Raw genomic sequence first — 18,805 nt, 5'->3', positions numbered from 1 at the left:
TAGATGCCCCGGTGCCGCTCTGGGCCCACAGGGTGAGGGGCAGCCTTGTCCCGGGGGGTCGTGAAGACCCGTCTACCCCCACGTCAGAACCCTAGGCTCAGCCGAATGGTGGGAGAGCCTTGGTCTGAAGGCCACTTCAGAACAAACAGTTGCTGCCCGGAGCCTCCCTTCCTGCTCCTGCCTGAGCATTTTGGCAACAGTGTCCTTTGATTTTTTCCCTTTTCTTTGTTAAAATTTCTTCCCATGGGCCACGTGCCAAGCACTGACTGTCCGACTCTCTCCCCATCCCGGGCAGACCATGAATGACTTCGACTATCTCAAGCTCCTGGGCAAGGGCACCTTTGGCAAAGTCATCCTGGTGCGGGAGAAGGCCAGCGGCCGCTACTACGCCATGAAGATCCTGCGGAAGGAGGTTATCATCGCTAAGGTGGGCCCTCCCAGGGCTGCTGCGGGCTGGCCGCTGTGGGGGACACAGTTCGGAGCCCGACGGTGGTCAGGAGCACGCGCTGGGCGGGACGCTTCCCGGGTCGTCTGCTGCTGTGTCCCCCAACCCAGACCCATTGCTCAGTCCTGTGAGTCCCCAGAGAAGGGGAGCCTAAGGCCCAGAGAGTGGGGCCCTGCCTGCTGAGTCCCCCACCCTCTGGGCACCGGGAAGTGTGGCTGGGTCCTCACCCAGCAGGTGCTGTCAGGCCTGAAGGAAGCCCCTGTGGCGGCAGAGGGCCTGTGGGGAGGCCACAAGGGTGGGGCTTGGCTCAGGGTGTCTCAGGAGGAGGCTGGGCCAGGAATGGAGTTCTATTCCTTTTTTTCCTTATTTAAAGTTTTTAAAATAGGAAATTCCTAACATACATAAAATTTTTTAAAGAAAAATAAATATAATGGACTCCCATTTAGCAGTCATCAGCTTCAACATTAACTAACATTTGGCCAGTCTTGTTTCATTACCTTTGCACTGCTCGTTGTTTGTTCTGGAGTACTTTAAGGCGTGTCCTAGACATCACAGGTTTTCAGCCATACCTACTTAGATGTGTATTTTTAACAGATGATGATTTTAAAGACTATAATCGTGGTACTGTGATCCTATCCAACAGAATTAACAATCCCTGGTGTCATCGGTCCACGGCAGGCTTTCTCAGCCTCAGCACTGACATTTGGACCAGACCATTCTCTGCTGTGGGGCAGTCTTGTGCACTGTGGGACATGTAGCAGCACCCCTGGCCTCTACCAGGGCACCCCTCCACCCCGAGTTGTGACAGTCAAAAATGTCCTTTGACATTACTGCCGATGTTATTACATTATCCCCTGGAGACAGACTCGCCCCGTGGAGAGCCAGTGTCTGGGCACTGCAGCTCCCTGGGCTACCGCCGTGCACGGCTCAGATACCAAACTCAAGCCCATGTTAGAGTCCTGGGAGCGGGGGGCCTGTGACGCTGTGCTGGGCCCGCCCCCTGAGTTTCTGATTCATGGGTCCGAGGAGGGGGCCCGATAATTTGCATTTTTCCAAGTTCCCAGGCGACGCTGATGCTGCCAGCGTGGGGACCACACGTGGAGAACCGCTGCTCACAGCCTAGAGTCCTGATTAGATCCAGGTCCTTCAGGAACGTTTATAGGTGGTGATTGCCGTGGCCTGTGGCATCACCTTAGGGGTCTCAAAATGTCTGCTCGCCCCCCCACCAAGGATGTCAGAATTGACCGTGGGTTCAGGTGGTGATAGCCGGATCCTCCCTTGTGAAGTAACCGTCAGCTTCTCGCCTTATGGTTCTGAGAGCGAGCCACGGAGTGTGCTTGCCTGGGCCTGGTGTTTCATCAGGGCTTGTGAATGGAAGCATTCTGCTCCTGCCGTTCTGTCTGTGTATTGACTAGGAATGGAACTGGATGTCACCAAGTTGTTGCTCCCCCATCTCTCAAGTGGGGCGGGGGGTGTGTGGCCGACGTGGTGGTGCCCTCCAGCCCCTCACCCAGCCTTTGTCTGCAGGATGAAGTCGCCCACACGGTCACCGAGAGCCGGGTCCTCCAGAACACCAGGCACCCGTTCCTCACTGTGAGTAGCACTCTTGTCCCAGGCAGGGCCTCGCCTGCCTGTGGGGCCTCCGGGCTGGCCCCCTAGGACAGAGCTCAGGGAAAGAGCCTGACCCCTGCCACTGTGAAGAACAGACTTGGTGTTGGCCAGATGGCTGGGGCACGGTGTTGTGGGCTCTCCGGGCAGCCTGAACCAAGACACCAGGGGTGGCAGCTTCTTCACAGATGGTGCCTTCATGTCAACACCTCAGCCGATTGATGATACCAGGTTATAAGATGGCCCCAGGAGAGCATGGCTGCTGTCTTTATGGGTTAGAGGTGCTTTGTCCAGCTGGTCGGAGTGGGAACGTTATTTTTTTATGTTTTAAGAGGTAATCCTAGGAGCAGATGTATTATTATTGTGCTGCCTATCAACTTAGGCTGAGCAGACACCTCTTTGGCTACAGTCTCCATCAAGGCCAGCAGCCATCAGTTGAATGGACCAGGTTGAAGATGGCTTACAGGTTGTTTCTCTAGCTCACTTGCTGGCCAGGTGTCCTACTGAGCCAAAGCACTTGTTCAAATGAAATCTTACGAGGTTCTTCAGTGTAGAAGACAGGGAGCAGTAGAGTTGTTGTGAGCAGGGGGTCACCTAAGGGTCCTCTTAGGAACTCTCTGTAGCGCTCCTTAGAACGCAGTTTGAGAACTACTTGTTTGTCGGCAGATCGCTTTTCCAGCCTGTTTTGGGGGTTGGCTCCCAAGCCATTGCCAACTCCCAGCCAGCAAACCTCGTGTGTATGTGTGTGTGTGTGTGTGTGTGTAGGTTTAACCCATTTGACTGTAACATGGGAGGAGGAGAGATGTGAAACAGCTCTGGTTGCTCAGAACATAGTTTCTCCCCTGGCTGTGCCTCTTGGAGGCCTAGTTGAAGGCAGAAGACAGGATCGTTGAGCACAGTAACCCTTTCCCTACTGTCAGGGCATGAGCTCACTCATACGCCACAAAAGGTGAAGCTGAGATCTGAACCCTGGCCGCCTGATTCCCACGGCCTGAGCCAGGGTGGGGGGTGTATGTGCAGAATCAGCAGCGCCCCTGCCTCCCAGGGCCGAGCGGAGAGCCCTCCTTCTTCCCACTTCCTATCCCGCCTTCCTTCCCCACAGGCGCTGAAGTACGCCTTCCAGACCCACGACCGCCTGTGCTTCGTGATGGAGTATGCCAATGGTGGCGAGGTGAGCTGCGGCTGCCCCCAGGCTGCCTTTCTGGGTGTGGGGGGCAGAGGGAGACTTAGTGGGTGTCATCTTGTTCCATCCGCCCCCCTCCCCTTGAGGCAGGCATCACCATTTCTGTCGTGCAGGAGGGGAAACAGGCTCAGAGCAGTTAAGTGACTTGTCCAAGTTCCCACAGCTAGTGAGTTGGTAGGCAGGATGCAAACTGAGGTCCAGAAAGCTGTGCAGAGGGCTGTGTGGGTGGTTGGCCAACAGCGCTACAAGGACGTTCTTAAAGGCCACAGAGAAAGCGTCTGCGGGTCAGGACCCCCACTCTTCTGCTGTCAGCGTGGTCTCCTGATGAGAGCCCTCAGCCACTTGCCGTCGCTCACCCGTCACCCGCTGCTCGTCCCTCACACCCTTCTCTCTCCACGCAGGGGTCGCTCACTGGCTTCACCTCTCCCACTTGGTCTCACAGCTTGTCACTTGCTCCTGAGTCGTGGTCCTCTGCTTCCTGGCTGTCGCTCCTCGTTCGCCTCCCCCCTCCTGCCTCCTGCCTCACTCCACTCAGCGCCTGGTGTCTATCCTTCGCTCTTTATCCCTTGCTCTTTTTTTCTTTCTCTTTTCTTTTCTTTTTTTTTTTTTTTTTTGGCTCACGTGAGTTCTTCTCTACTCACCACCCCTCACTTGGGCTTTCTTGCCATCACTCGCCGGTTCGTGGGGCAGGCGTCACCTCGTCACTGGGCTGGGTGCCGGGGCCGCACACGGTCCCCTCCTCCCCGCCCCTGGGCCGGGGTCTCACCTCCCCTGCCTCCTCTGCTGGCAGCTGTTCTTCCACCTGTCCCGGGAACGCGTCTTCACGGAGGAGCGGGCCCGCTTCTATGGCGCGGAGATCGTGTCAGCCCTGGAGTACCTGCACTCGCGGGATGTGGTGTACCGGGACATCAAGGTGAGCGCGCAGGCCGCGCACCGGCCCTCTGCCTGTCTGCTGAGCGTCCCCCTCCATGGAGGGTCTGTCTGTCTTGTCCTTCTCGGAGCTGAGCCTCCCACCCAGGCCCAAGGTGGTGGTTCCACAGCAGGTGGCCCTGCGTGGGGCCCTTCCAGGCTTCCTGCTGTGCGGCCGGAGGGTGTCGGTTGGTCCAAGCGCTTTAGAAGGTGGCCCAGCCGAGCCCGCCAACGCCAGACACACGTGTCCCCTGTGAGACAGTCATTCTGCCCTAGGAGCATGCGCGGGAACAGGTGCCTGTGTCCATCTCAACGTGGACGCACACGCTCCTGGCAGCACTGTGTACACTGACCCCCAACTGGAAGCAACCCGAGTGTCCGTTGTCGGAAAGTGGGTAAAACACATGGAGGTGTATCCATGGAACTCTGCACGGCAGTTCAAGGGGACAAACTACAGCCACGCACGATGCCTGGGCGGGTCTCACGGGCTGAGGCTGAGGGCAAAGCCAGACAGATGAGGTGAATCTGTATCGTTTCCAGTGTGTATATAGGTGGAAAAAATGTTTAAAAAGCAGAGAAGTAAAGTTCTTTCTGTGTTGGAGGAGGTGGTGGGTAATAACAGGGAAGGGGCACGTGGGGGCTTCTGAGGGGGTGGTCTTTATTGACCTGGTGGAGGTTACGCAGAGGCCCTCTAAAGTGCCCATTTGTGTTAAGTTTAGGAAAAAAGAGGAGAAAGAAAGATAGTGTTCCTTACGTCCAAAGTGTGACAGCCGCAGCCCGCAGCGGGGGAAGCGGTTTGGGCAGGACCTGGCTCCTGTCTCGCCCTGCCCTGCTTTTTACCAGCTCCCTGGGGGCAGGGGGCGCTGGGGAGGTGCCGGGTCTGGCCTCCCCCTGAGCCTCGGAGGGCCTAACCTTGTGCTGGGGTGTGACCTCTGGTCCCCCCTGGAGCCCCTGGCACAGCTGCCACTACCCCAGGCCACAGCCTCCTCCAGGGAAGGGCAGGGGTGTGTGGAGTTTCAGGGGTGGCAGGAAACCCTGAGATACGTTGTGTCCCTGACACATTGGCTTTTCCTACAGCTGGAAAACCTCATGCTGGACAAAGACGGCCACATCAAGATCACTGACTTCGGCCTGTGCAAAGAGGGCATCAGTGACGGGGCCACCATGAAAACCTTCTGTGGGACCCCTGAATACCTGGCGCCCGAGGTGTCTGGGGCCGGAGGGCCCAGGGGCGTGTGAGGCCGAGGGAGGAGGGGGCCCTCAGCCCTGTGTGCTTCCCCCGCCCAGGCCCTCTGAGGGCAGGGCGCCATTTCCTTCGGTGGCCCTCCCAGCCCCGGGCAGGGCCGTGTCCCCCTCGGGCCCCTCCCAGCGCCTCGGCCCCGGGGGCGTGGGCCGGGCCCCTCACTGCGCCTCCCCGCGCAGGTGCTGGAGGACAACGACTACGGCCGGGCGGTGGACTGGTGGGGGCTGGGCGTGGTCACGTACGAGATGATGTGCGGCCGCCTGCCCTTCTACAACCAGGACCACGAGCGCCTCTTCGAGCTCATCCTCATGGAGGAGATCCGCTTCCCGCGCACGCTCAGCCCGGAGGCCAAGTCCCTGCTTGCTGGGCTGCTTAAGAAGGACCCCAAGCAGAGGTGAGGGCTGGCGTCTGCCCCGCCCAGCCCAGTGTCACCTGCTGCCACGTCCCTCGGCCTGGAGGGGGCAGCGTCCACAGGTGCACTCGCCCGTGGGGTGCTTGGTGTGTGTGGATCGTCCCCACAGCTGGCACTTAGGGAGCGCTCCCTTGGCTAGGCCTGTCCTTAGCCCTCTGGCCTCCCTGCCTTGTTTCATGGGGACACTGAGGAACAGGGTGGCCCTGTACCCAGCCTAGGGTGGCAGAGCCAGGATGTGAAGCGGCCGTCTGCCAAGCCCACCCTCTCAGCTCGCAGGATGTGACCCTGGGCACAGGAGCTCCCTCCTGAGCCTCGGATTCCTCCTCTGTGAGGTGGCGGTCTGTGGCGGGACAGAACCATTAAAGGTCGTTCAGGGCCTGCACGTCGCAGGTCCAGGCCTGCACCGACAGCCCGTCTCCCCGGCCCCGGCTGCCCCGGGAGGCGGGTGCTGATGGCCGTCTCTGCCCAGGCTCGGCGGGGGGCCCAGTGATGCCAAGGAGGTCATGGAGCACAGGTTCTTCCTCAGTATCAACTGGCAGGACGTGGTGCAGAAGAAGGTGAGCACCACTGCCTGCCTGCTGCCCGCAGAAGCCCGGCCGCTCCCGGGCGACCTTGGCTGAGGCCTCCGCTTCTCAGGCACCTGAGCCTGGACTCATCTCCTCCACAGCTCCTGCCACCCTTCAAACCTCAGGTCACATCTGAGGTTGACACAAGGTACTTTGACGACGAGTTCACCGCCCAGTCCATCACAATCACACCCCCGGACCGCTGTGAGTGTCTGAGGCCCCCTCTCCCCGCGGGCCTGGCTGGGCGGTGGAGGGGTGGGGTCTGCTCTTGGCCCAGTTCTCCAGGAGGAAGCTCACAGGTCCCCCTCCGTGCCTGGGCATTTTACCCTGCAGTATGTTCGCCAGGGCTTTCGCCGTTGGCCCACCGGTGGACCTGGTGAGGGTCACCAGGAGCCATTGGCCGCAGCACTTGGGGGAGAGGTCTGGGCAGGAGACGCTTGAGGAGTCATCAGTGCCCACAGTTGTCTCCCAAGTTGCTCAGGTCTTTGGGGCTGGATGGGTTCGGTGATCCTGTAGCTGTTTGAGTTCTTACTGTCACCTGCCCAGTGCTGGAGACACAGCAGTGACGAGACAGCCCTGGGCCCTGCCCTCAGGGAGCTGCTCAGAGTCCAGGTGGGCTGACAGCCCACAGTGATCAGGCCTGTGGTATTAGAAGTACGGGGTCTGGAGAAGCTCAGAGGAAATGGCTGACTTGGCCTGTGAGTCAGGGCTTCCTGGAGAAAGAGACATGGCAGCTGAGACTCGCTCTTGGCAGAAGGAGTGGCATGTGGGACTCCCAGAAATGGGAGCACTGCAGAGGTCAGAATAGATGGGGGAAGGGCGAGGGCATCAGGGCCAGAGCAGGAGGATCTTGGGGGCCACTGGAGGAGTACGGACGTGTTGCACGGGGAGCCATGGAAGGGTCTTGGGCAGAGGAGGGAAGGGTTGCATCAGGGCTTTAGCAAGTACCCCCTCCTCGGCTGCATGTGGAGGGGAGGATTGTTGGGGGTAGGAGTGGCGCCCAGGGCAGGGGCTGGGCCACAGAGGTCTGGGCTGGACCCCAGTGTGGCCTGGGGCAGAGGAGCTGGGGGGAGCTTGGGAGGCTGAGTGAGCAGGCTGTGGGGCCCGTGGGCCAGGGCTCTGGCCTGGGGTGGAGCTGTGGCCGAGAGGCTGGGTCTGCGAGGAAGCCCCTGAGCCTCGGTCCGGTGGTCCCCGTTCTCGTTCTCGGGGACAGCGCGCCAGCTGGGGCTTGCACTGTGGTCTGGCTGCAGCCCTTCCTGGGGCTGGGTGGGGTGCCCGGGCCCTCTGCAGGCCGGTTCTCCCCAATCCACCTCCACCGACCCCGCAGATGACAGCCTGGGCTCACTCGAACTGGACCAGCGGACCCACTTCCCCCAGTTCTCCTATTCGGCCAGCATCCGAGAGTGAGCGGAGCGAGCAGCGCTGCCCGCCGCCGCCGCCGCCACCACCACGGGACGCACGCGCGGCTGCCATCGCCACCGGGGGGCTTTTTTTAAAACTTTTTATTTTGCCTTTTTTGTTTGTGTCCCCATCCCTCACCTCCTGACCCCCATTTCCAGTTTTTTCTTCAGCCCTCTGCCAAACTCACCTCAGCGGTCCTAGTGGCCCTGCCTACAGGATCCTGTCCTGCCCTCACCTTTGTGCCCAGGCCAGGATTTGGGAGACTCTCCACTGCCTGCCCCAGGACCAGGCCTTTGGGCAGTTGGAGAGATGCCGGTTTTTAATCAACATAAAGCCCCAGTGAGGGGCGAAGCATGGAGCCGTGGGGCCTACCTGAATTTCTGGCTGGGGCGCCCACAGGCAGCCCTGCCTCTGGGTTGCTGCTTCTGTCAGAGGCTGCCTTCTGGTGGGCCGCCCGGTGGACAGCGCCCTGGTGCTGCCTTCCTTGCCCTGTCGTTAGGCTCGGAGTGGCCTGGCGTGGGGCAATCCAGCCCCCTTCTCCCATGGGGGCGGAAAAGCAATAATGTCCAGGGGTCGGGGGTGCGGGAGTAGGCGAGGGCCTTTGGAAGCCGCATGCAGGACTGGGGGTTCAGGGCTCCCCCGTGGGGAGGGGGCCTGCTCTACCCTGTGGGGAACCGGGAGGGGGCCCAGGGGATGGGCGCTGCCTCCTGGCCCTGTCTTCCCCCATCCCCTAAGCTGCTCTCCTGACCCTGGGGATGAGGCAGGAGGAGCATTTGGGGGCTGGCTTCCCCACCCAACAGCCCCGTGCCTTACCAGGGCTTCCTTCAGCCGGCCTTACCTCCTGCTGGAGCCCGGGCCTGGCCCCAGCCCCTTCTGAGGATGGGGGCCGGGATGTCCCCCTTCTCTCTGCCTGGGGCGGAGGGGCGCCAGCCTCGGCTGTTACACATCTCGCACCGAGACAGTATTGGGCCCGGTGGACTTGGGTCGAAGAGGGGGTGGGGCTGGGTGTCTGGTACGAACGGAGGTAGGGGCCTCTGCGAAGGGAGGCTCCAGGCCACCGCACTCCTTCCCGCTCTCCGGGCCCCACGTTCTGCAGCCTTAAGGTGAACGTGTCAGTGCTCTGGGCACTCAACGTGCGTGCCTCAGGCTGTGTGTGTCTGCGGGCGTGCCTGTGCATCTGGGATGCAGATGCACGTGGGGGGTGTGTGTGTGCACGTGTGTTGGGTATGTGTGTGCGAGGGCAAGCGAGTCCGGCCTCGAGTGTGCGTGGTGTGTGTGGGCTCGGGCCCCGCCCCTGGCTCAGGCACTTCAACCCGAGGGGGAGGGGGTGCTAGCCTAGCAGGGGATCCACACCTGAGGTCCACTTGTTGCCCTGTCCCCCCTGCCCTGTTCCCCCCAGCATCTCTGGGGTTTGGGATTTAGTTTCTGTGGTTTTGATCACCCCAGCCCACCTTCTGTAGGTAGGTCACAGAGAGACATTCTGGGGCGGGGTGGGGGGGTTGGTTTGGGTGGGTGGGTTCTGACTTTTCCTGTCTGTGTGTGTTTGTCGTTCACCTGACAGTTCTCCCTCCTCCCCACCGGCCTGTCCCCATCCCTCGTGTTTGTACGGTACAAGCAATAAAGACACTCATTTCAGCCTGGGGTCCACCACCCTGGGCCTTTCCTTGCTTCCAGAGTCTGGCCCCGGGCATCAGCTGCCTCCTGCTCCCGTCCTTCTGGTCACGGGGCCTGTTGAGCCACGAGGAGGGGGTGAGGTGTGCTCAAGCTCAGGGTGGAGGGTGGGGACCGCTGGGGGGGAAGCTGCCGAAGAGTTGGGGGAAGGCGCCTGGGCGGGGGGTACAGTGGACAGAGACCATTGCAGTCCCTCGGAAGCTGCTTAGGCAGAAAGAGGTGGGGTGGAGAGATGGGGGTGGAAGGGGTGCGAGGTGTCGCTGGGCCCTAGAGTGGGCGTGGGAGGGAGAGGACTCATTTCCTGTGGCCCTTGAGCCCTGGAAGGGGGCACTGCCTGCTCGCCCCATCTTACCTATGGCCCCCAATTCTGACACACAACCCTTGGCGGATCAGTGGGATGTGTGGTGGCAGTCGGCTGGGAGCATCTCGGGTTGGGTTACAGCCTTCACAGCTCTGGGACCCCTCTGGCACCTGTCCCTTTAATCCTGGAGTTACCATGCTTGAGTCACTCCTCTCAGACCCCAGGGCCAGGGCTGCCCCTGCGGAGCCCTGGCACAGGTGAATTTAATGTCAGATTTTGCCCGAAGGTGTAGGCCTTTACACACACGGAGCCTTTGAGATTGTAAATGGGGGTAGAGGAAAAGTCAGATGCTACAACCAAGACTCAAGGAATATTTTTTGTTTTCTAACTTCATATGGACTTTATTATGAATTGAGTTACAAAAGTATGTCCTGGTGGTCATATGATAAGCGTCAGAGAGGCTTATAAAGAAAAGCCTTTTAAAAGCAACTATACTCCAATAAAAATTAATGAAAAAAGAAAAGCCTTTTACTCTTCCCTCTTGTCCAGCCCCTGGAGGTGCCTGGTGCTAGAGTTCCTCGTCCCACCACACTGTCACTCAGACCTTCGTGTGGGTCCAGCCCCGCATCTACCTCAGCCAGTTAGTGGTGTCTTAACAGCCTGCGGAGGCCTCCCCCGGGTTCCTCAGTTGCTGCCCTCAGTTGAATGTGTATCCGTAGATGTAGTGGTGCTTCTTATTTCGGTAGGAGAACTTTTCCCAAATAGGGAGTTTTAGAGGGGAGTGTTTTAATAAATTTTACCAATTGGGGAAATTAAATTTTGAATAGATCTGTCTTTTGTCACGTGCATTTAGACAGTTTCACGAGTTTTGTGAAAGGAGGAGGAGGAAACTCAAAACCACCCCCAGGCCTTGAGCGGTCATTCTGGTCCTCATGTTACCCCTGTGCCATGTTACACAGTGCCATGAAAGGCTGTCCCTCTGTCTGCATAACTCTTTCCTCCCAGCTGAGGTCGTCAAGCTGCTGGGCTCTGTACTGCTGCATCTTACCCCTCCCCCCTCCTGCCGGCATATGTACATCAGTAGGCTTGCTGGGTCGTTGGTAGAAACGAGATCCTCCTCTCTGAGCCACTTTTCTGCATTTGGGGGACTCCTCGTGGACACTTGTCATGCCTCCAGCTGCTTCACGAGCTTTCTCTGCTTTCTTGGGTTGGATGTGCCTCAACTGATTCAGCTGCCCCCCGTCGACAAGAATTTACTTGGTTTCCAGTTTGTTTGCTGCTACCAGCAGTACTGTAATAAACCTTTGACAGTGTAACAATCCATCTTATCGCGCTTGTGCTTTTTAAATTTTTGTGGCCTACATTCTAGAGTTGCTGTATCTTAATACATGCCAGATAGCTTTCCCCAAAAGTGTAGCGATTCACATATTTTTAACTTTAATTTTGAAATAATTGCAGACTCGTTGAAAACTTTGAAACTTTAAAAAAGAGTACCACAGTGATTCTAGGACTGGAGCAGAAAATGTACAAGATGAACCCGAGCATCTTGTGCCCGAAAATAAGGACCTACTAGAACCAAACCAAACCCTCACTGACGGGGCATTGAAGGGACACAGGAGCCAATGGGAAAGAGCCCCCAGTGGCCACAGCTGAAAGCAATTTGAGCAACAATAATTAGCATAGTATTGGGTTTTACCCAAGGGGTAAAATAAATGAGTCTGTGCTGATATAAATGACAAATGGTGAGAACAGACATATCTCTACAGAATTCCAGATAATATCTGTAAATAGTCTGCCTTCAAAGAGGGGAAACATGGCCCCCACTCCTTCGGTATGGACTGCAAAGTGACTTGCTTCCAAAGAGTACAGTATGGAAAGGGGGGAAGGCAACTGTTAGTGGAGAAAGTGGAGCTGCATCAGGCAGGTGGTCAAGGTCAACGTCAAGTGGTGAAGCGTGTCGGCAATGTGTACCTCCTATAGGAGGCGATTAGATGATACTTTACCTCTGGGGTCTTTCTGAAACACTCTCAGTCTAATAAAGAGAAAACACGCATCAGGAAGAGTCCAGCTGAGGGATGTTCTGCACAAGACCCGACCACTGGTTCTCAGAACTGTCAAGGTTGTTCAAAACAAGGAGAGCCTGAGAAGCTGTCACAGCCAAGAGAAGCCTTAGGAAACATGAAGACTAAATGTAATGTGTCCTGAATGGGGTCCTGGGACAGAGAAGACATTAGGTAAAAAGTCAGGAAATCTGAATAGTGCGTGGACTTGAATAATACTATGTCTCTATTGGTTCATTAAATTGTGACAAGACCACACTAAAGTGTTAATAGGGGAAACTGGGTCTGGGTATGTGGGAACTCTGTCCTCTCTGCAACTTTCCATAAATCTCCAAATTTTATTTTTAAAAAGTACGAAAAATTTTCATCTACCCTTCACGCAGGTTCTCCGTGATATCCTACACTGACTTTATCCACCACCCCACCCCCCGATATTTATGTATCTGTCCCAAAACAAGAACATTCTCTTACATAATCAAGGTCCAATTATCAAGGTCAGGAAGTTAATATTGATACAATGCTTTTCTCTTGGACCTTGATCAGATTTTACTAATAGTCACATTAATGTCCCCGAATACGAAAGAAAAGTCCTGGCTAATGACTCAGTCCAGGCTCACACGTTGTATTCAGTTGTCTGGTTTGAAGCTTACAGGGCCGTTATTTTGCAGAATGCTCCTCAATCAGAGTTTGTTGCCTGATGTTTCCTTGTGGTTATATGTAAGCTATTTTTGAAAGGAATTCCCCGAAATGAGATGCCCCTATCAGTGCATCCTATCAGGAGGCACATGAGGTGATCTGTCCTTTTCCTGGTGATGACTTGGATTCCTTGGTTAAGGTGGCGTCTGTCAGATTTCTCCTCTGGAAAGTTACTACTTTCCCTTTGTAGTTATTTCGTACAGGCATATCTCATTTTATTGTGCTTTGCTTTATTGCACTTGGCAGATAACTGCATGTTTTACAAATTGAAGGTTTGTGGCAACCCTGTATTGTCAGATGATGGTTAGCGTGTTTTTTGTTTTTCTTTTGTTGTTTTGTGTGTGTGTGTGATTTTTTTTCAATAAAGCATTTTAAAATTAAGGTATGCACATTGTTTCTTTAGACATAATACTATTGCACACTTAATAGACTACAGTATAGTGTACACAACTTTTATACGCACTGGGAAACCAAAAAAAATTGTGTGACTCACTTTATTGTGATATTTGCTTTATGGGGGTGGTCTGGAACCAAACCTGCACTGTCTCTGAGGTCTGCCTGTACTGTGTAGAGATACTCTGAGCATATGAATATCCAGGTTCTCATCAGGGGTTCAGGCAAAGGGAACAGCAAGTGCAAAGGTCCTGAGGCAGGCAGGTGTCTGATGTGTTTGGGAAACATAAAGAAGACAGAGTATTTCAAAAGGACTGAGGAATGGTGAGAGTAGAAGGAAATGAGTTTAGAGAGGTAACAATGTGCCAAAAGGACCTTGTGCTGAAGGTAAGGAGTTTGTTTTATTTTAAGTATGACAGAAAGCCAGTGGTCCGGGATCTCACACTCTTCTCTGCTCACTTTTCCAGCTTCACTGACCTCTCAATGCCTGAAAATAGCAAGCTCTCCTACCTCAGGGCCTTTGCTCATGCTGTTCACTCCACCTGGAATATTCTCACCTCTCTTTGCGTTTCTGGCTCCTCCTCTAACAGGTTTCAGTTTCAACATCACCTCCTCAAAGAGGCCCTTCCAGATGATTTAAAAATTACATACAGCCTGTTCACTCATTCATTCAACAAATGTTTGAGTACCGACTATGTGCCAAGCCCTGTTCTAGGCACTGAGAATACAGCAATGAAAAACAAACAAAAAATTAGATAAGCCCTACCCTCATGGGGTTCACATTCTAGTCAGGAGGGAGACAATAAATAAAGCAGTAAGTGCTAAGAAGAGAATAAGTGCATAGAAAGAATGGGAACAGGAAATGCTTAGGATGGCACTTTTTATGGAGAAGGTAACATCTGAGTAAACACTTTACAGGAAATGAAGGATCTCTGACGGAAGAGGTTCCACGCAGAGGGAATAGCCAGTGTAAAGGCCCTGAGGTAGGACTGTGCCTGGTGTGGGTGAGGATGAGCCAGGAGGCCAGTGTGATGGGAGAGGAATGAGTGAGGGGGATAGGAGATGAGCTCAAAGGTGTGTTTGGGATGGGAAGATAATATAGTGCCACTTGGACTTTCAACTTGAGGGATATGGGAGCCACAATGTTCTGAAGAGAGGCAGAGTGTGATCTGACTTATTAGGTGTCACAGGATCATTTCCAGCTGCATGTGGGTAGCAGACTGTAGAGGATGGGTTCAGGGAGAGCAGTGAAGAGGCCGCTGCACTAGTCCAGACCGATCGCTGGTGACTTGTGCGGGTCATCTCCACAGTAGGCTGTGGGCTTGGTAAAGGCAGCGACCACAGCTGGTTTGCTCATCCCTGAATACCCACTACAGGGGACAGAGGCCCTCTATTAATATTTGTTATGTGATTTTATAGCTCTCATGCCTTGAGCTTTTACTGTATTAATCCCTGTGCTGGACACTTAACAAACCATCTTACAAATTCCTCAGGACAACTCTGTCGGCTAAGTTTTGAAACCCTTACTTTATAGCTGAGGAGAGTGCGACTCAGAGGGCCTGCGTCTGGTCATATAGTAAGTAGCAGGAAGAGGATTTGATCCAGCTGTCTGACCTAGAAGGTTTGGAGGGTGCAGAGCGAGCCCACGTAGCATTCGCCATTGCCTGTGCGCCTGCCCAGGTGAAGCGTGCTCAGTGCGCATGCGCCCAGGCGCATTTAAAGCGCCCACCGCGGGTCCTCAGCGCCGGCGGGAAGAGGCGGGAGCTCGGCTTGGCCCTTGACTCCAGCCTGAAGGATGCTGGTGAGATACAGGAGCCAGGTTCCCACCTCCTGGCTTGGGCCTTTCTCCAGACCCTGACCCCACCCCCTCCCCCTTGCAGAGTCCAACTGACCCCCTCGATGCCAAGCCTCGGAGCACCCCAGTCCCCGACGGTGTCCCCGCGGGAAGGAGGGTCTCCCCAGGATGCCCGGAGAGGCCCCCTGGGCCGTGCGCGCCGCCGGGGCTGGAGGAGGCTCTGAGCTCGCTGGGGCTGGAGGGAGAACGTGAGTACGCCGGGGATATCTTCGCCGAAGTCATGGTGAGTGGGACCGGGGCGGGACACTCGTGGACCAGCGGGCTTTGGGCAACTCTGGCGCCGCCCACATCCCTGGAGGGCAGCAGAGGCTGTCGGGTTAGAGGAAGCCAAAGCTGACTCGCTTGCCCAACGCCCACTCAGCAAGCATTCCCTAACTCCCACCTCGCCAGCCTCTCACCTCACTTCCCACCCGACTTTGCAGCTTTTACACCACTGCCACCCACAACTTGGCTTTTTTCTCGCACTGTTACCTGTGTGGTTTCCACTGCCGGGAATGCCCTTTCCCATCTTCCCCAGGCTGTCTGCAGCCCCTCCTTTGGTATTGCATAACCTCTCGTACTTGTCCCTCACATTTACTCACTTACCAACTATTTAGCGAGTTATTAACAAATGTTTCTGAGCACGTTCTAGGCACTGGGGACGCTGTGATGGACAACATGAGATAGTCTGTCCTCACTGTGGGGAGACAAACAAATGCGGGCGATAATTTCAGAAGGGCCACAAAAACCAAACACAGGCCACGGTGGTCCACAGTTACCTGTCTGAGACAGGCACTGCCAGAAGAAATACCGAAGGGATGTGTTTATGTAACAAACATCTTGTGAGCATCTCTCCTGGGTCAGGGTCTCTGTTAGGAACCAAGACACAGCTGTGATCTGAACAGAAATCCCTGCCCTCGTGGTGCCAGCAGTCTAGTGGGGCAAAAAGACAAAACATTCAAGGAAACACAGGGTATCTCCAGACTGAAATACTATGAAGAAAATAAAGCAATGAGATAGAGATGATGGGGTGCAAGGAAAAGTATAGAAAAAGTCAGGGAAATTTTAGCTGAGACTGGAATGACCGAGAAGTCAGCAATGCAAGGAGTGGGGAATGACCATTTCAGCTGGAGGGAATGGCCGGTACGTAAGTGCAAAGGTCCTGAGGTAGGAATGAGCTTGGCATAGTCTAGGGCCAAAAGAACGCTGGAGTAGTGGAGTGTGGGTTGTGAGGGGAGAGAGGGAAGAGGTGATGTTGGAGCAGGGCCTGAGAGAGTCTGAGAGCAATTGGGATTTTTCTCCTAAGGGTACTGAAAGCCAAGGAAGGGTTTTAAGCAGGGGAGTTCCTTGGTCAGATTTATAGTTTAGAAAGACCCTCTGGGTGCTCTGAGGAGGATGGGTTGAGGCTTGGTGACTAAGATTGGAGTCTGGGAACCCAGGAGGAGATGCTCAGGAAGTCCTGTGGCCATGGGGGCTAGACTGGAGAGATGGAAAGTGAGGCATCCAGGGTTCTAGATGGGGACACGGAAGAGCATATTCGGAGGGGACGTCGGAGGCCAGTTTGTGTGTGGCACTCATGACATCCAACTGGTGCGAGGAGATTGCTGCACCCAGGGCTGGAGCCCGGGAGAGAAGCCGAGGCGCAGGTGAGGAGAGTGAGGCCGTTCCTGCCCGACCCCAGGTGTGCCGCGCGCTGCCCCGGAGGGCCCTGCCCCGCGCCGTGACCCCGGAGATGCGCGCGCTAGTGGTGGACTGGCTAGTGCAGGTTCACGTACGTAATGGGGAGGGAGAAAGGGCTGGGCCTGCGTAGCATCCTAGAACCGTGGTGATCACCTGCGCCTCTCCCCAGGAGTACCTGGGCCTGGCGGGGGACACGCTCTACCTGGCCGTGCACCTGCTCGATTCCTACCTAGGCGCGGGCCGAGTGCGCCTACACCGCCTGCAGCTGCTGGGCGTGGCCTGCCTGTTCGTGGCGTGCAAAATGGAAGAGTGCGTGCTTCCAGAGGTACTCCCGGGGCGGGGCTTGGGAGGGTGGAGCCCTTCCTCGCCGCATCACAGATTAAACGCCTACTGTGTGCCAAGCGAGCACTTTACCTACTCTTGGAATCCCAGCATGTCTGTCTGTGGTAGAGGCTACCAGTGTGTCCCTTTAACAGAGGAAGAGACTGAGGCCCAGAGAGAGGAAGACATTTGCCCAAAGGCAAGCATTTGGGACTTGAACTCAGTCTTGAGTAGTTATAGTAGTTTGAGTAGTTAACATGCATAAACTCAGTGCCTTATCAGAACTGCCTGGTGAGGTAGGGAGTAACATCTCCGTTTTATGGATGAAGAAACTGAATCTCAGAGAGCTTCAGTGGATGTCCATGTCACACAGAGAGTAAATGGTAGGGTTTGAGCTCGGGAACGCAAGTCTATCTGACTCTGAAGCCTCTGCTTCCCACGATTTCCAGACAACAAATCAATGGCCCCATTTTACAGACCAGGAAACTGAGGTCCAGAACAGGGACTGAACCGATCCCAGGAGCTCAAGGGCAGGGAGTAACGAGCCGGGGTTCAAGATTCCTCCACCTCTTTCCCCCCAATTCCCAGCCCGCCTCCCTCTGCCTCCTGGGCGATGGCTCCTTCTCGCGGGCCGAGCTTCTGTGCGCGGAGCGCCGCATCCTGAGCCGCTTGGATTTCCGGCTGCACCACCCGGGCCCGCTACTTTGCCTCGGGCTGCTTGCTGCGCTGGCCCGGAGCGGCCCACAGGTGCGCGGGGCAGGGGCGTGACCTGCGCGGCTAGGGGCGTGGCCTGCGCGGGAAGGGGCGTGGCTTGATTGCTCCCCGCCACAATGGCAGGTGTTGCTACTTGCCACTTACTTCCTGGAGCTGTCTCTGCTGGAGGCCGAGGCAGCAGGATGGGAGCCGGGTCGCCGTGCCGCTGCAGCGCTGAGCCTGGCACACCGGGTGCTCCACGGGGCGGGTTCCGGGCCCGAGCCGGCGCTTTACAGGTATGGCCGCGGCGGAGGGTCTCCGTGGCTTCAGGGCCTACCTTCTTGGTCGCCGTCTTTACTGTCTCAGAGAATGTGAGACAATTAGGTGTGTGTGCGTGGGGGCTGGGGGCTGGGGGCTGGGGTGGGGCTAGACTTGTTTGCTGGGTGCGAGAGAGAATGGGGTGTCTGCCTCGTCTGGGGGGTCCCATTTGCTTTTCTCTGGGGGTGTCTGAGAGACTGGGGTGTTTGTTCAGATGTGGGGGCCCTTAACCTTGCCCCAAGGTGAAAAATAGGATCTCCTCAGGCCCAGAAGATGCTCAAACTGCGTTCCAGGGTTGAGAAGGAGAGGTCTGCCAGCCTCGAGTCCCTTAGCTCCCTTCCTGGCCACGAATTGGTGTCCCTTTAGCTGCTGGAGTCCCTCATCTCCTTGTTAACCGTGCCACCGCGGGGCAGGGTGAATCATCTTTTCCTTCAGCCCGTGCCCTAGGGTAGAGCTGGATGTCTGTCTGCCCATCCTCAGCCCCAGTCCTTCCCTCTTCGCGTGTCCTGGCTCTCCCATAGCCGCGCTCTGAGGGAAGAATAGGGGGTCTGCCCCTCCTCGGCGCCCTCCAGTCACTCTAGATGATGGACCGCGTGTCCGACCTCGAGAGAACTCCTGAGAAGTCCTCGGGGACCCAAGTCAGCTCGTCTTCTCAGCCTCGAGCCCCAAGCTCCGAGGACAGGTCGTCTCCTACTCCCCGCTACCCCTGCCCCATCTCTGTTTCTCCGTCTCTCCGCCGCAGCCGGGCGGAGCTGGGCCCGGTCGAGCCGTGCATGGTCCGCGCCGCGCTCCGAGGCCCTGCGCCCGGCCTCGCCGCCATCTTCCTCAAGTACGCACGGCCCCAACGCCAGGGCACCAGCCTCGCCGCCGCCCGCCTGCTCCGCCACCCCCCGGCCGGGCCTCCCTGAGCCCCGAGACCCCAGCAAAAAAAGACTCTCTTTGTGCGTCTGTCTCCCACTTCAATAAAAGAGTTTTTTATTCCGAGCGCTCTCTATCCTCAGTGGTCGAATTCTGGCCCCTCTCTCGCTTTTGATTGGTCACTTCCCGGGCCTCTCACCCACCTGATTGGAT

At 56.4% G+C, this 18,805-nt stretch overlaps 2 protein-coding genes across 19 annotated transcripts in view; both read left to right on the top strand.

Moving 5' to 3' along the window:
* Positions 1–12,876, top strand: part of AKT2 (AKT serine/threonine kinase 2) — a 51,432-nt gene extending 38,556 nt beyond the window's left edge. For 9 of the 12 annotated variants that reach the window (XM_082367132.1, XM_082367130.1, XM_082367134.1 and 6 more), the window contains 9 exons: positions 296–427; positions 1,973–2,038; positions 3,156–3,224; positions 4,027–4,149; positions 5,223–5,351; positions 5,568–5,782; positions 6,270–6,357; positions 6,468–6,570; positions 7,926–11,060. In XM_082367132.1, coding sequence (XP_082223258.1) covers positions 296–427; positions 1,973–2,038; positions 3,156–3,224; positions 4,027–4,149; positions 5,223–5,351; positions 5,568–5,782; positions 6,270–6,357; positions 6,468–6,570; positions 7,926–8,110 — 1,110 coding nt within the window. In that variant the 3' untranslated portion in view covers positions 8,111–11,060. Of the gene's footprint in view, positions 1–295; positions 428–1,972; positions 2,039–3,155; positions 3,225–4,026; positions 4,150–5,222; positions 5,352–5,567; positions 5,783–6,269; positions 6,358–6,467; positions 6,571–7,693; positions 7,876–7,925; positions 11,061–11,197 lie in introns of those variants that run through there. The other 3 variants (XM_082367141.1, XM_082367131.1, XM_082367133.1) reach the window with 2 other exon arrangements.
* Positions 12,877–12,986: 110 nt separating this feature from the next.
* On the top strand, positions 12,987–18,718 carry CCNP (cyclin P). 7 transcript variants are annotated; one of them, XM_082367164.1, is made up of 7 exons: positions 12,987–14,689; positions 14,769–14,966; positions 16,323–16,368; positions 16,572–16,711; positions 17,312–17,470; positions 17,561–17,712; positions 18,477–18,718. In XM_082367164.1, exons 1-7 carry the CDS (start codon positions 14,684–14,686, stop codon positions 18,640–18,642), a joined length of 867 nt encoding a protein of 288 aa, XP_082223290.1. In that variant the 5' UTR covers positions 12,987–14,683; the 3' UTR covers positions 18,643–18,718. The 7 variants fall into 7 exon arrangements, with proteins under 7 accessions (XP_082223290.1, XP_082223287.1, XP_082223291.1 ...); XM_082367161.1 differs by having other exon boundaries at positions 16,323–16,493; positions 16,572–16,727; XM_082367165.1 differs by having other exon boundaries at positions 16,323–16,493; positions 16,572–16,727; positions 18,256–18,718.
* Positions 18,719–18,805: the final 87 nt, after the last annotated feature.

This window comes from Balaenoptera borealis, assembly GCF_965194805.1.
Source record: "Balaenoptera borealis genome assembly, chromosome: 19".
Classification (NCBI taxonomy): Eukaryota; Metazoa; Chordata; class Mammalia; order Artiodactyla; family Balaenopteridae; genus Balaenoptera; species Balaenoptera borealis.
This window is presented reverse-complemented; position numbering and strand designations above follow the sequence as displayed.

Excerpts from the sequence above, each read along its gene's own strand:
- CCNP (XM_082367161.1), top strand. Across the intron at positions 16,494-16,571 it reads ACTGGCTAGTGCAGGTTCAC|GAGTACCTGGGCCTGGCGGG; the intron begins GTACGTAATGGG and ends GCCTCTCCCCAG. Across the intron at positions 17,713-18,476 it reads CCCGAGCCGGCGCTTTACAG|CCGGGCGGAGCTGGGCCCGG; the intron begins GTATGGCCGCGG and ends TCTCCGCCGCAG.